The sequence below is a fragment of the Mauremys mutica genome, chromosome 11 (genome assembly GCF_020497125.1).
Source record: "Mauremys mutica isolate MM-2020 ecotype Southern chromosome 11, ASM2049712v1, whole genome shotgun sequence".
Taxonomy (NCBI): domain Eukaryota; kingdom Metazoa; phylum Chordata; order Testudines; family Geoemydidae; genus Mauremys; species Mauremys mutica.
This window is the reverse complement of record NC_059082.1, coordinates 7,000,430-7,013,379: the sequence shown is the minus strand read 5'-3', so window position 1 is coordinate 7,013,379 and position 12,950 is coordinate 7,000,430. Positions and strand designations below refer to the sequence as shown.

The 12,950-nt window shown below is 43.3% G+C and overlaps 1 protein-coding gene across 1 annotated transcript; it reads left to right on the top strand.

Moving 5' to 3' along the window:
* The first annotated feature begins 3,238 nt into the window (after positions 1-3,238).
* On the top strand, positions 3,239-12,003 carry MTFMT (mitochondrial methionyl-tRNA formyltransferase). The gene is made up of 9 exons (XM_044981051.1): positions 3,239-3,427; positions 3,846-4,058; positions 5,072-5,194; positions 6,104-6,206; positions 7,076-7,151; positions 7,577-7,668; positions 8,926-9,007; positions 11,279-11,361; positions 11,526-12,003. The coding sequence occupies exons 1-9, from the start codon at positions 3,258-3,260 to the stop codon at positions 11,730-11,732; spliced, it is 1,149 nt and encodes a 382-aa protein (XP_044836986.1). The 5' UTR covers positions 3,239-3,257; the 3' UTR covers positions 11,733-12,003.
* The last annotated feature ends 947 nt before the right edge of the window (positions 12,004-12,950 follow it).

Sequence of the window (12,950 nt, the reverse complement as noted above, 5' to 3'; positions counted from 1 at the left end):
TCCTGCACTTCTAGGAGGTTTATGCTTAGCCTCAGTGGCTCACTGTGACCCTCCACGTAGCCCTTCTCTCTCCAGGGCCAGGGTTACAGTCTGCTGAGCCCTGTTCATCATAGGCCTGCAAGGAGGTTGGGGAGAGAACTCCCACAGTCTCTGTTGTTCCTGGGGGCTTATTTCAGAACAATTTAGCCTCCTGTCCTGACAGGGGCCTGACTTCCCCTCCCAGGAGCTGTTCCTGTAGTGGTGGGTTGGGGGGAACCCGGGCCCATCCTCTACTCCAGGTTCCGGCCCAGGGACCCTAATGGTAGCAGCTGTTGGCAGCCAACCTTTCACTGCCAGAGTTGCTACATTTCCCTGGGCCACTTCCCCACAGCTCTTCTGCTTCTCCCTTCTTCACCCTTACCTTAGGGCTCCCTTACCGATGGCTTGAGAGTGTCTTCATTAACCAGCCCTTCAGCAGCACTTCCTCTCCTCTGGCTGGCTGGAGTGAGGCCTTTTTATAGTATCAGCAGGGCCTTAATTAGAGTCAGGTGGTCACATTAGCTTAATGGCCTCACCTAACTTTGCAGGTTAATTAGAATCAAGTGTTCTCATTAGCCTGGAGCAGCCCCTGCTCTGGCCAGTCATGGAACAGAAAATTGTTAATCCAGTGGCCGGTATATCTGCCTTCTGCTATTCTGCTGTACCCAACTGGCCAGGGTCTATCACACAATATACACAAATAGTCTTAAATCAAACTCTAACGCAGTCTGCTAAGCGCAGCCAGGGCGGCTCTGCACACTCAGGTTGGTAGATATTCAGGTTTATCCGTGTTGCTGTCCGCACCCTGCCAACACAAAGGCTGCACTCCCTTGGGCGCTGGTGTGGGAAGTACCATGCACCAGCTAGGGTTGCCAACTTTCTAATTGCACAAAACCCGAACACCCTAGCCATGCCCCTTTCCTGAGGCCCCACCCCTGCCCCACCCCTTCCCTGAGGCCCCGCCCCCCGCTCACTACATTCCCCCTCCTTCGGTGGCTCGCTCTCCCCCACCCTCACTCACTTTCACTGGGCTGGGGCAGGGGGTTGGGGTGCGGGAGGGGGTGAGGGCTCTAACTGGGGGTGTGGGCTCCAGGGTGGGGCCAGAAATGAAGGGTTCAGGGCAGGGCCGTCCTTAGGCATATACAGCATATGGGGCTGTGTAGGGCACCCAAAAAATTGAGGCACCCCTGGGTCTTAGTGTCCACCCTTCCACCTCTTTCTATCTCTGTTCTGTCCCTTCCTGCAGGCTCCCACAGTTGGGTGCTGCAGCCTGGTGAATCTTCCTCCAGAGGGGATCTAGTAACTTAAAAGTGTAAAAGTCTTCCAGCCTGCCAGAGCCATTCAAGTGGTAATGAAGCCATTTAACAGGCATTTGCCAACCCTCAGGTATATACTGTCAGTTTCTGAATTTACTGACAAAAACAGTTGTGCATCACTGTAATATTTACTCAGAACATGTTAGTCTACAGGACCTTAGTTTAAAATTTGCTTTAAAAATCTTTCATTAGAAGATTGCTGAAGATTATAAAATCACATCTCTAAAAATCCATGCATAGATTTTTAGATGCGTAATCTGAGTATCCATCTTTAGCCTTAAATGCTTGGCTCTTCAGACATACAGTTTTTTAAATAAATTCTTCAAAAGACCACCCTTATCTAAAATACACATTTTAATTTTAATTACTATAGTACCAAAAAATTGCTTCCAAAGTCTTCCTGTCCTTTCTATCCATCCCTTTCTCCCTTCACCCTGCTGTTGAAGAGAGCCCTTAAAGGGACAACACCCCTTTCCTTCCAGATAGCTGGACAAACGAGCGTCCCTTTCTTCACTTCTGACTATTTGATGAACTAGTTTTAAGAGAACCCTCCAGCAAAATCAGTAGCTTAGTAAGATATAAAATCCTTTGTTATACCTAAAATCTTTGGAAACATGTTTTTTAAAGTTGGTGAACTTTCATAAACATGTCTATTGTTATGGAGATCACACAATGTAAATTATTGTCCCTTTTTCAAAAAGCAATGAACATTGTTATGAAGACACTAAGCCTCTGTGGCTGATTAATTGAAAATAATGTCTTTGTTTCAGTGAGTTAAATATGTAGTTATCTGGAATGATTTCTTTATGAAGGCTTAAGAGTACATTTAAACTATAAAAACAGCTTTAAATTATTGATTAAGACAATGTAAAACAGAGAAGAGCTGTATCATGTATTCCATAATATTTAATGTTGTACTCAGCAGGACAGCTGACTCGCCCTTACTACAAAGTTTTTGCAAATAAATCTCTGACAAATTTCAGGGCATATCAAAAAACCTGTGACTGACATCTTTTATTCCCAAATTTAGTGCTTTTAATTAGGTACTTTCTGCATGTCCAGTCTTCACCAGCTGGCATGCAATGGAAAACATACTCCATTTTCTTTTGAAAAAAAACCCTCTTCTGCAATTTCTTTAATGTCATTTGCTTCATTTGGGTTCAGGGATTTGGCTGGAAGGGGGTGAGCAGGGTGGGGGAGGGAAGAGAGGAGGAAGACAGTAGGAGAGGGCGGGGCCTGAGTTGAGTGGGGCAGGGCCAGGAGGAGAGCAGGGGGTGGCATATGGGCGGGGCCTCAGGCAGAACAGGTGGGCTGGGGAGCTGGTCTCCCCAAGCAGCAGCTTCACCCATCGCCCACGACCGCGGGTAAGAGCGGGTCGGCTCCCGCACACCCAGCGCACTGCAGTCTCCTTAGCTGGGGCCGTATTCACAGAGCCGACTGCACCGTCGCCACACATGCTGCGTGAGGGAGAGGGTCCGGGGGTCTCTGTGGGGTGCTGGTGAGGCAGGCGGCCAGCCGGTGCCTCGTCCTTCCCCGAGGCTGCCAGCCCGGGCTGCCATCAGGCGCAGGGCACCAGCTTCATAACACTGCGCAGGGCCCCATAAAGCCTAGGGGTGGCCCTGGTTCAGGGTGCAGGAGGGGGCTGTGGGCAGGGACCTCGCTGCTCCCCTCAGGACAAGGGAGGCTCAGGGTCTCCTGGGCTTCAGCTGCCCTGTCTAGTCCCCAGAGCCCTCCCCCACGCATATATAGCACAGCCTAAGCCCCGCCCCGCCGCCCAGGCAACGCCCCCTCCTCAGGCCCCTCCCATCGCCGCGGCGCAGCGGGGCGTGACGTCATCGCGCCAGGCCGTGCTCAGGCGGTCTGCGTGGCGTGTTTGCGTCACCGCGTGCCGCGACCCCGGAAGCGGGTTGGGCCTCGGGCAGCATGAGGGGGAGGCTGCTGCGGGCTTGGCGGGAGGGAGCCGCCGCCGCCGCCGCCGCCGCCCGCGGGCTGGCCGAGCTCGGGGCCCCCCGGGGGAAGCCCCCGTGGCGGGTCCTGTTCTTCGGCACCGACGAGTTCGCCGCCGAGTCCCTGAGGGCGCTGGAGGCCGCCAGGTGCCGGGGGGAGCGGAGACCATGGGAGGGGGAGACCGTGGGGGTGGGAGCTGGGGAGGGGGAGCAGAGGCAGGGGAGGAGGGGAAGCTGGGGAGGGGGAGCGGGGGCTGGGGAGGGGGTGGTGGGCCAAGAGGCGGGGGAGGGGGAGAGGCTGGGGTGGGCCATGAGGCGGGGGGGGAGGAGGAGGGGAGGATGGGGGGCAGAGGGGGAGGGGGAGCAGAGGCTGGGGACGGGGGGCAGGGGAGGAGGGGGTGGTGGGCCATGAGGCAGGGGAGGGGAGGGGAGGGTTGGGTGCCTGGGGGAGCAGAAAGTCAGGAGCTGCTGTTTCTCCACCTGTTGTGCGTGGAGAGGCTTTGCCTTCCCGTCCTGGCTGTGCTGGTCACTCACTGGCATGTGCCACCTTGTCATTCTGCCACAGGGAGCCCAGGGAGGAGCCGCTCATAGACAGGCTGGAGGTGGTGACCCTGCCATCCCCTTTGCCGAGGGGTCTTCCTGTGAAAAACTGCGCCCAGCAGTTCCAGCTCCCAACCCACGACTGGCCGGATACAGGACCCAGTGGCCAGTTTGATGTCGGGGTGGTGGCATCGTTTGGGCGCCTTCTGAGTGAGGACCTCATTCTTCAGTTTCCATAGTAAGTCACATATGATGGAGCAGCAGCCTGTTTTCGGGTATGGTATATGTTTTTGTCATATAGTCTGTTTTGGCGGTGAAGCTAGTTTTAAGTTGTCTGTGTATGACTGATTTTGGTTATAGTAGCATGTGAAAAGACCATCTGAGATTTGGGTCTTTTGCATTGTGAAGAATCCCTTTAAAGGGACACCATCGACTTGAAAACCAGTCATTTAAAAAAAAAAAAAAAAGTTGAGTCGCAGCAAATACTAAGTTTGTTGCTGAGTTCTGCAGCAGATTTTTATTGCTTTGAAAATCACATTTCCTTGCACTGTTTTTCTTTCCCCATTTGCTGAGTGAAAGATCCACACAACTTTCTGTGCAAACTGTGAACTGATTATGCAGAAAGTCTATCAAATGTGCAAAGTTAATAAACTGAACAAAATAGATAAATTTATTTTCTTGAATCTGTTCCAGTGCTACTTGTAACAATAGTAGATTCAAAAACAAAAATGTTGACGTACAGAAATGACTTAAAAAAAGTTAATGAGGTCCTTCTAAATATGTGGTGTGTTCCCCTTACTTCTTCTGTTCCCCTTCCCCTGTTCACGTTTGGCCAGGCATTAAAGCTATATAGTGTAAATATGCCTCTAAAATGCTTATTTGCTCTTAGGATTGGCATTTTAAATACACCTCTACCTCGATATAATGCTGTCCTCGGGAGCCAAAAAATCTTACAGCATTATAGGTGAAACCGCATTATATCGAACTTGCTTTGATCCACCGGAGTGCTCAGCCCCACTCCCCTGGAACACTGCTTTACCGTATTATATCCGAATTCGTGTTATATCGGGTCGCGTTATATCGAGGTAGAGGTGTATGACTTAGTGAAGCTGATTGAATTTTCAATACATCTAAAGAGTTAAAACATGGTTTTTATAAAAAAGGAAGTTCAGTGTAATAAATGGTTAATACCCATTTATATGTGTTACAGAATTACTGGTCCTATTCTAATTTAAAAATATTCTGATTCAGTGGCGTGTTGAATGTCCATCCCAGCTATCTCCCAAGGTGGCGTGGCCCAGCACCAATAGTCCACGCAGTGCTTCATGGTGATACAGTAACTGGGGTGACAATTATGCAAATTAAGCCTAAAAGGTACAGCAAACATAATTTAAATACAAAAAAAAGATTAAATCACTGCAATGTCTGCCTTTCACAAATATTAAATTAATACTGTGTTGATGATGCATTCTTTTAAAGTTAAATAGTATTGACGTTAAATTTTATTTAATTAAAATGGATATATGCACCTATACAGATGATTTAATATTAAATACTTTAAAACAGTTCAGAAGTTTTACCTGAACTGCTATGACTGGTCATATATACGGCTTGTGAGTGGACAAATTGATTTTCCACCAGACCACCAATCACAGCTGTCTGTTTAGCACTTTGTGCTATACACGTTAAAAATAGCACTAGATCTGCAGGACTACTGATCTCAAATCAACTGTGCAGTGAAACTGGTAAATTACTTTTCTCCTCTGATGATCTGCTTCTCTAGATGTTATATGGTATACTCACAGGTTCTACAAACTTATTCATTTCTGAAGCTGAACATAAAATGAAGTGGCATAGTGTACCAAATACATTAAAAGGTGCATGCTATGTCCCTTTACTGTGGACCTGTCTGTTTTTAGCTATACTAGAGGAATATTCTTCCGATCATACTTCTGTTGGATAACAGATCTCAATAATGTATGAAATTCACCTTGAATATTTCAGGCCATTTTTCTTTTGAAATAAAGCACTTGGAATTGTAAGTCAAGAATTCAGACCAGTTTCAGCTTGCATCTGTTATACAATCCTATTTTCTTTTCCATAATGTTGACTTGTGAACCCAGTGTTAAAATTGTCATTTTTCTTTTTTTCTGCTTGCAAATGAGTATAGCTAGCAACTGAGTTAATACACTAGCCTTGTGGTAAATTGTACACTAGATCTAGTGTGAATGAAATGATAGTCTACTAGAGGAAGAAGCTAATGCGTATGTTTTTTGTTTTTAGATTTGATGTAGGTCCAATTATTAAGCAGGAAAGGTATGCTGTTCCTTCCCAGTGCACAGCAAAGGAACTAGAAGCAATATTATCAAAGTTGGGTGCGAACATGGTAAACCTATGCAAGTAACTGCCCACTTTATTCATTGCATTGTCCTCAAAGTTTCCATTCTGAGAAACATTCCTTGTTATGAGCTATTTGTAAATGCATTAGAAAACAAAGGAGTACATTCCCTCAATACACAAACCTAACTGTTTTTAATGCTATGATGATTTAACTGCAAGCTTTGACAGGAAAATAGATTCAAGTGGTCTGAAATTTGGCAGTTCTGAGCATTCTGCATTGCTGAAAAGATGCATTGGCATTATTGGTGTCCCAGTCTGTTAACTGGTTCCAGTGGGGACTAGGTCTAGTTTAACTGTCCAAAGCACAGACACAGACTTTTTTTTTTTCCCCGGGTGGATGCTTCACACCCATTCCACCCAGGGGCCCTGCTTCCACTCCACCCCTCCCCCAAGGCCCCTGTCCTCGCTGCACAACCCCCAGCAGCTGTTCGGGGGTGGCTGGTGGGTGCTGAGCACCCACTATTTTTTTTTTCTGTGGGTGCTCCAGCCCCGGAGTCAGCACCTATGTCAAAGAACAACTTTTTAAATATGCTGTATGAATACTCAGGCTGACATTGCTTCCATTGAAGTCAGTGGCAGCTTTTTCACTTGATTTTACACCTGGTGACACTAGCAGGCTACCTGCCAGCATGAGGCTGAGGAATTTTGTTTTAATTGGAAAAAATTAGTTTATAGCACAGTTAGGTGTGTTCTTAGTTCAGTGAAATGAATTTCTTTTGAGCTTTTAGAAAGTTGGACTGATCAAAATGTGTGTGGCTTTAAAAGTCTTGGAGGAATGCTACTGGCAATATATTTAATATAATGTTCATGTACTATTTAAATTTCTTCTGTACAAAGCCTTTTTTTGTTTTGCAGCTCATTTCAGTTTTGAAAAACTTACCTGAAAGTTTAAAAAACAAAAGAGAGCAACCAAATGAAGGAGTAACATTCGGTAGGTACTAAGTATTTAATGCAAATTGTATGTTTTTTATTTTTTCAATATTACCTGGGCATAGAATTCAGTTCCCGTGATCCTACATTATGGTTTTTTTTTTAAATTTTGGGCACTCTTGTGTGTGTTGGTTCTTATTTAGGGCTGTGTCTCTATCTCTTGAAATCAACGGAAAACTTCCAATGACTTCTGTGGTAAAGGATTAACATCATGGGGGTAGAACGCTGCAGAATCTAATCAGTTTCATGCTGTTCCTGTCTGTTACCAGAAAATTAACTGTTAGGCTTGAGCATAGGTGGTGTTAACTTGTGTGATCTTCTAGTGCTGGTGGTTCATCAAGACGCTTTTAATGACTTTACAAATTACAGTTGTAAATAAACACACAGCAAAAATATAAAATCTTTTTTGCTTTGCTTTTTTTCTAGCTCCTAAAGTCACTATTGCTATGAGTTGTATAAAATGGGAAGAACAAACTCCTGAGCACATACTACGACTACAACGTGCCATAGGACCTACGGTAAGACAAACCAGTAGTAATTTTTTGGAAGCTTTCCTTTAAGGTAACTCTTACCCTAATTGGGTGTTGATGCTTTAGCCTTTTAAATGGTGGCTTGGCTCTTTTTAGAGAGGCAAAGCAGTCAGGTTGCATGAGGATAGGACATGGATCCAAGAACATCTCCTGAGTTCTAATTCTAGTTCTGTTGTCAACTCACTGTGACCTTGCCAAGTTATTTAACCTCTCTGCTTCAATTTCCCTGTCAGTAAAATGGGGATAATATCTATGGTACTTCAGAGAGTGCATTCATTCAACGGAATGCTGCTGTATTTGTGAAGTACTGCGTAAAGTTATGGTTAACTGTTTTAAAAGATGCAAATGTATCCTCCAGATATCTAATGCAAACATACCAGGTTTGTGTACACACATTGCTTGTTTGTGAAGTGTTGAAATTTCATATGTATAGGAGTTCTTGAGTCCTCCATCCAAGTGTATTTTGGTATTTATCATTCACTGTTAGTGCTAGAGACTTCCGTATATACTTGTTCATTAGCCCGTTCATTTATAAGCCGACCCCTCCTCCCCCCCAAGATGGTTAGGTAAAAATAGCAAAAACTGCATAATCCTTTCATAAGCTGACCCTATATTTCAGGGGTTGGCAAACTTTGGCTCCCAGCCCATCAGGGTAAGCTGCTGGCGGGTCAGGATGTTTTGTTTACCTGGAGCGTCTGCAGGCATGGAGCCCCTCAGCTCCCTGTGGCTGTGGTTTGCCGTTCCCAGCCAATGGGAGCTGCAGGAAGTGGCTCCCATTGGCTGGGAATGGCAAACTGCGGCCACAGAGAGCTGAGGGGCTCCATGCCTGCAAGCGCTCCAGGTAAACAAAATGACAATGTATTAAATATTCACTTCAGTGATTCCATAGAGTTTAAAATCATCAAATTTTGGTGTAGACCCATTTAGAAGCCAACCCCCATTCTTTGATGCGTCACTTTTTTACCAAAAATATTCGGCTTATGAATGAGTATATACTGTGACTTTTTAAATATGTAGCTTAATATGGTTGTAAAGAAGTTTTAAGAGGGAAGGAATAGGAGAACAACAAAAAGGGTCAGGTGCTTATATACCTTATGAGATGTAGACAGTCCACCCTACCAGGAATAGTCCCTAAACCTTTACCTTAGTGCTGTTTACTACACTTTTCCCATGGGAAAAAAAAAAGTTGACTGAGACTCCTGTAAAAATGTTCTCAGTTTGTCATCTCTCCTTATGTATTTCCAGCTTCCATTGCAGACATTGTGGATGGGAAATACTGTTAAACTTCTGGATTTTGTGGAAGTGCATAACATCCGCAGCTTTGCTGGTATTTACTTTAATCTGTTAACATTCTCTGTAAAATCTTGTAGCAAACCCTGACAGTGATTTGATTCAATTGGAAGTGAACAGGAAGCAATGCTGGGCGACAGTTACATGATGCAGTATTTTAACTAGGAGTTTAGTGGAATTAAAGAAGACTAAATAGTCTCATTTAAATGCATAAAAACTTATAAATTGCTCCCAGTGTCTTTTTATTAATGACTTGGATAATGCTGTGAAGAGTGTGCTTATAAGATTTGCAGATGACATCAAGGGGGATGAGGGGGTTGCAAGTGCTTTGGACGACAGGATTAGAATGGAAAATGGTCTTGATAAATTGGAGAGTTGGTCTGAAATCAACCAGGTGAAATTCAGTAAAGACAAATGAAATGTACTACCTTTAGGAAGGAGAAATCAAATGCATAAATACAAAATGGAGAATAACTGTTAGCAGTACAATTGCCTAGCCAAAGGACTTGGGGGTTATAGTGGATCACAACCTGAATACGAGTCAACAGTATGATGCAGTTACAAAAAAAGCTAATGTCATTCTGAGGTGTATTAACAGGACTGTCATATTTAAGACACAGGAGTTAATTGTCCCACTCTACTCAGCACTGGTGAGGACTCAGCTGGAGTTCTGGGTGCCGCACTTTAGGAAAGATGTAGATAAATTGGCGAGAGAGTCCAGAGGAGAGCAACAGAAATGATAAAATGTTTAGAAAACCTGGCCTGTGAGGAAAGGTTCCGTCTGGATATGCTTAGTCTTGTAAAAGAAAGCTATGGGGAGGGACTGGATAACTGTCTCACATACATTAAGAGCTGTTATAAAGAGGATGATGATCAGTTGTTCTTCATCTCTACTGAAGGTAGGACAGGAAGTAATGAGCTTAACCTGCATCAAGAGAGACTTTAGTTAGGCGATAGGAAAAACTTTCTAACTAAGTGTAATTGAATTCTGGAATAAGGTTCCAAAGGAGGTATTGGAATCCCCATTGTTGGAGGTCTTTAAAAACAGGTTGGACAAACACCTGTCGGGGATGGTCTAGGTTTACCTGGCCCTGCCTCCGCATAGGTGGCTGGACTAGATGACCTCTTGAGGTCCCTTCTAGCCTTTCATTGCTACGATTCTGTTATTTCTGTGTCTGGTAAAATTAATAGTTATAGGCATGGTCCTGTAGACCTGTTGAGCCTGGGTCATCCACAAGGAAGGCCAGCCTCTCTTTTGTGTTTCCCAAAATCCTCCTCCTTTAGGAGTCTCTCAAGGGAGATGGGTAACATCCAGAAGAAGAGTTAATGATACCTCTAGTGCAGTGGTTCCCAAACTTTAACAGCCTGTGAACCCCTTTCATTAGCACATCAGGTCTCGCGAACCCCCTCTTAAAAATGAATATTTCCAGGGATTTTCACCTATACCCGAGTATAAATTATAAAAGCAGTGATCTTGGAAATATAAAATTTGTTTTTATGACATGCTTATTACACACTTATTATTTATCATTACAGTATTTTTATTACATTATGAAAACAGCAACACTTTTCCAAGAGCTCACTCAAGAGTTCCTCCTATACAAGCATTCAGGTCTTGAGCAGTCCAGGCAAACAGCACACGTTACAAAAAAGCTTAAACTTGTTCTTCATAATTTAAAAACAATACTAGCTGCCTATTTAATTTTAAAAACAGCAAAAAATATTCACCTCCCTTCCGTTTCTTATAAGGAGCCTTGAAGTTTGACTCTCCTCAGTGTGACAGATAGGCTCGCTTTGATCTGCTTAGCTCTTGGAAGTTCAGGGGCTGCGGGCCCCATGCTGCTTAGGATCCCTAGGGACAGCTCTGTCCGCCATTAGGGAATTTTTTCCCAAGAACCCCCTGTAACATTTTGCGAACCCCAGTTTGGGAATCACTGCTCTAGTATCTACTCTGCTGCATTGACTGTTTTGTCTGGGGAGCGAAGACATTAGAAGGCAGTGTACTGCAGAGTGTGGCTTCACTAAGTCCCCTACAGAGCAGACATGCCTTTATTAGTACAAGGGAGCTTATGCATGCTTTTGGAAAAGTTAGGGACCATGCTAGAATTCTTCTGCTACTTATGGGACACTTTCACCCCTTACTCTGACTTGCTCCTCTCTGCTATATATCATAAAGAACAATGAGGTTTTTGTGCAAACCGATAATTTTACATAAGTCTAGTTTTAGAGACAGGCATAAAAATAAGTTTCATATTTTTTACTCTTATTCAGTAACATGAAAATGCAAGAAGTTCCTATTTGTTTGCAGATCAGCTATTAAATGAACATGGAATTGTTCCCGGATCAGTATTATACCATAAATTGTCACAGACATTGGTGGTACGTTGCAAGGTATGTTTTCTGCCTTTGCTTTCTATTCAAGGTTCTGAAGATCTTTAGATTGTTACCTCTGGTTTTTAATAATCTGCACCCTAACGTAAGAACATAAGAATGGCCAGACTTTAACAAACTTAGCTAGTAGGTAGAGTCCTTACTGTGTGCATCTTCCTTTCTAGGAAGGCTGGGTTGGAGTCAAAACTGTCATCTTAAAGAAGAAGCTTACAGCTGCTGACTTCTATAATGGGTACTTACATCCCTGGTTCCAGCAGAATTCAAAAACGCTTCATGGGGATTGCAGATTTCACACTCTCAAACTTACCACAGTGAAGAAGACTGAAAGAAAAGGAAATGGTAGTGCACAATATAAAACAAAAAGTGCATGAAATTTATCAAACAGGACAGCTGTAAATGAATAGAAACATTAAATATTTCATCGTCCGTTACAATAAATGAAGCAGGTATTTATTTAAGGGTGTTTCAACTGAAAAATGTGTGATATTGGTATCATCAAGAAGATGTCGTCATTACTCTTTTATGAAACGCTACGTTTTATTCCTTAAGAGAAGAGCACACATTAGTGAATGCCTAACTAAGACAATGAATAACTGTTTCTATTGTTAAACAATAAATTATTTTTATACATAATTTTAAAAAGCTTTTTTTTTTCCTTCAGCATGGTTTAGTCAGAGGGTAAATCAATATAATTGTGTTTAATTATGCTTATCCGACAAACTTAAAGTAGTTTGTCCTTAAATGGTATAGGAAATTAATGAGAAACATTCTTTTACCTGCAAGATCCTGTTTGTGTGAAACAAACCTATTTTGGTAAGTAATATCTGCCAAAATCCTGTTGGATCCAAATATATTTGTACAAAGGCATATGGTAATCTGTGTAGTATTTCAGGCCCAGCTTTGTAATTTTTCGTTAGTGGAACATTTTCAAGTGAAGTCTACAATTGGGCAGTTGTCCAGGAGGATAATGTTGGTAATTTTGCACGTTTTTATAATCTAAAATAAACTAGAGAACACAAAGCAGAAATTTAGCCTCTAAATCAATACCCACTGTAATTAGAATTGTTCTCTTAGAGTACACACCATTTGGCTAGTGTTTGGTTGGATGACGGCCATCCAGAAAAGTTGTGTGTCAAATGGAAGAAAAGCTAGTAAAATTTTGGCACTGAACACGTATATTGAATTAAGTAACTATTTGTTTATGGTCATTCAAACATTTTGACATTTGTATTTAGCTCTGTAGAATACAATGTGACAGTTTAATTGTAGGAAACAGTACTTTTTTCCAAAACATCAGAAGGACAATGTAGAAGGCTTTATCACTTCATCTGGACACAGGGATATCTCTTGGTTAATGAAGGCAGTCTGGAATGCTTTTCTGTCATCCAGGCTTATCACGCAGATCTTTCAGAAACCCACTTTAGTGCTTGACATTAGAGGAAACAGCCAGAAGTTTAGTACTTTCTTTTGAAGAAAAACTTTTTCTACCAGATGATGAGTGTGAACTTCAATTTTTAAAGACCAAGGGTCAAGAAGTCCTGTTTTCCCAAAGAGGAGACAGGAATGGCCAGTATTGACTATAGAACAGT

What these genes read in the sequence shown, in the direction of transcription:
- MTFMT (XM_044981051.1), top strand. Translation starts at nt 3,258, where the DNA reads ATGAGGGGGAGGCTGCTGCGGGCTTGGCGGGAGGGAGCCGCCGCCGCC. An exon ending in AAATGAAGGAGTAACATTCG is followed by an intron (nt 7,152 to 7,576) that starts GTAGGTACTAAG and finishes CTTTTTTTCTAG; the next exon opens with CTCCTAAAGTCACTATTGCT. An exon ending in TAACATCCGCAGCTTTGCTG is followed by an intron (nt 9,008 to 11,278) that starts GTATTTACTTTA and finishes ATTTGTTTGCAG; the next exon opens with ATCAGCTATTAAATGAACAT.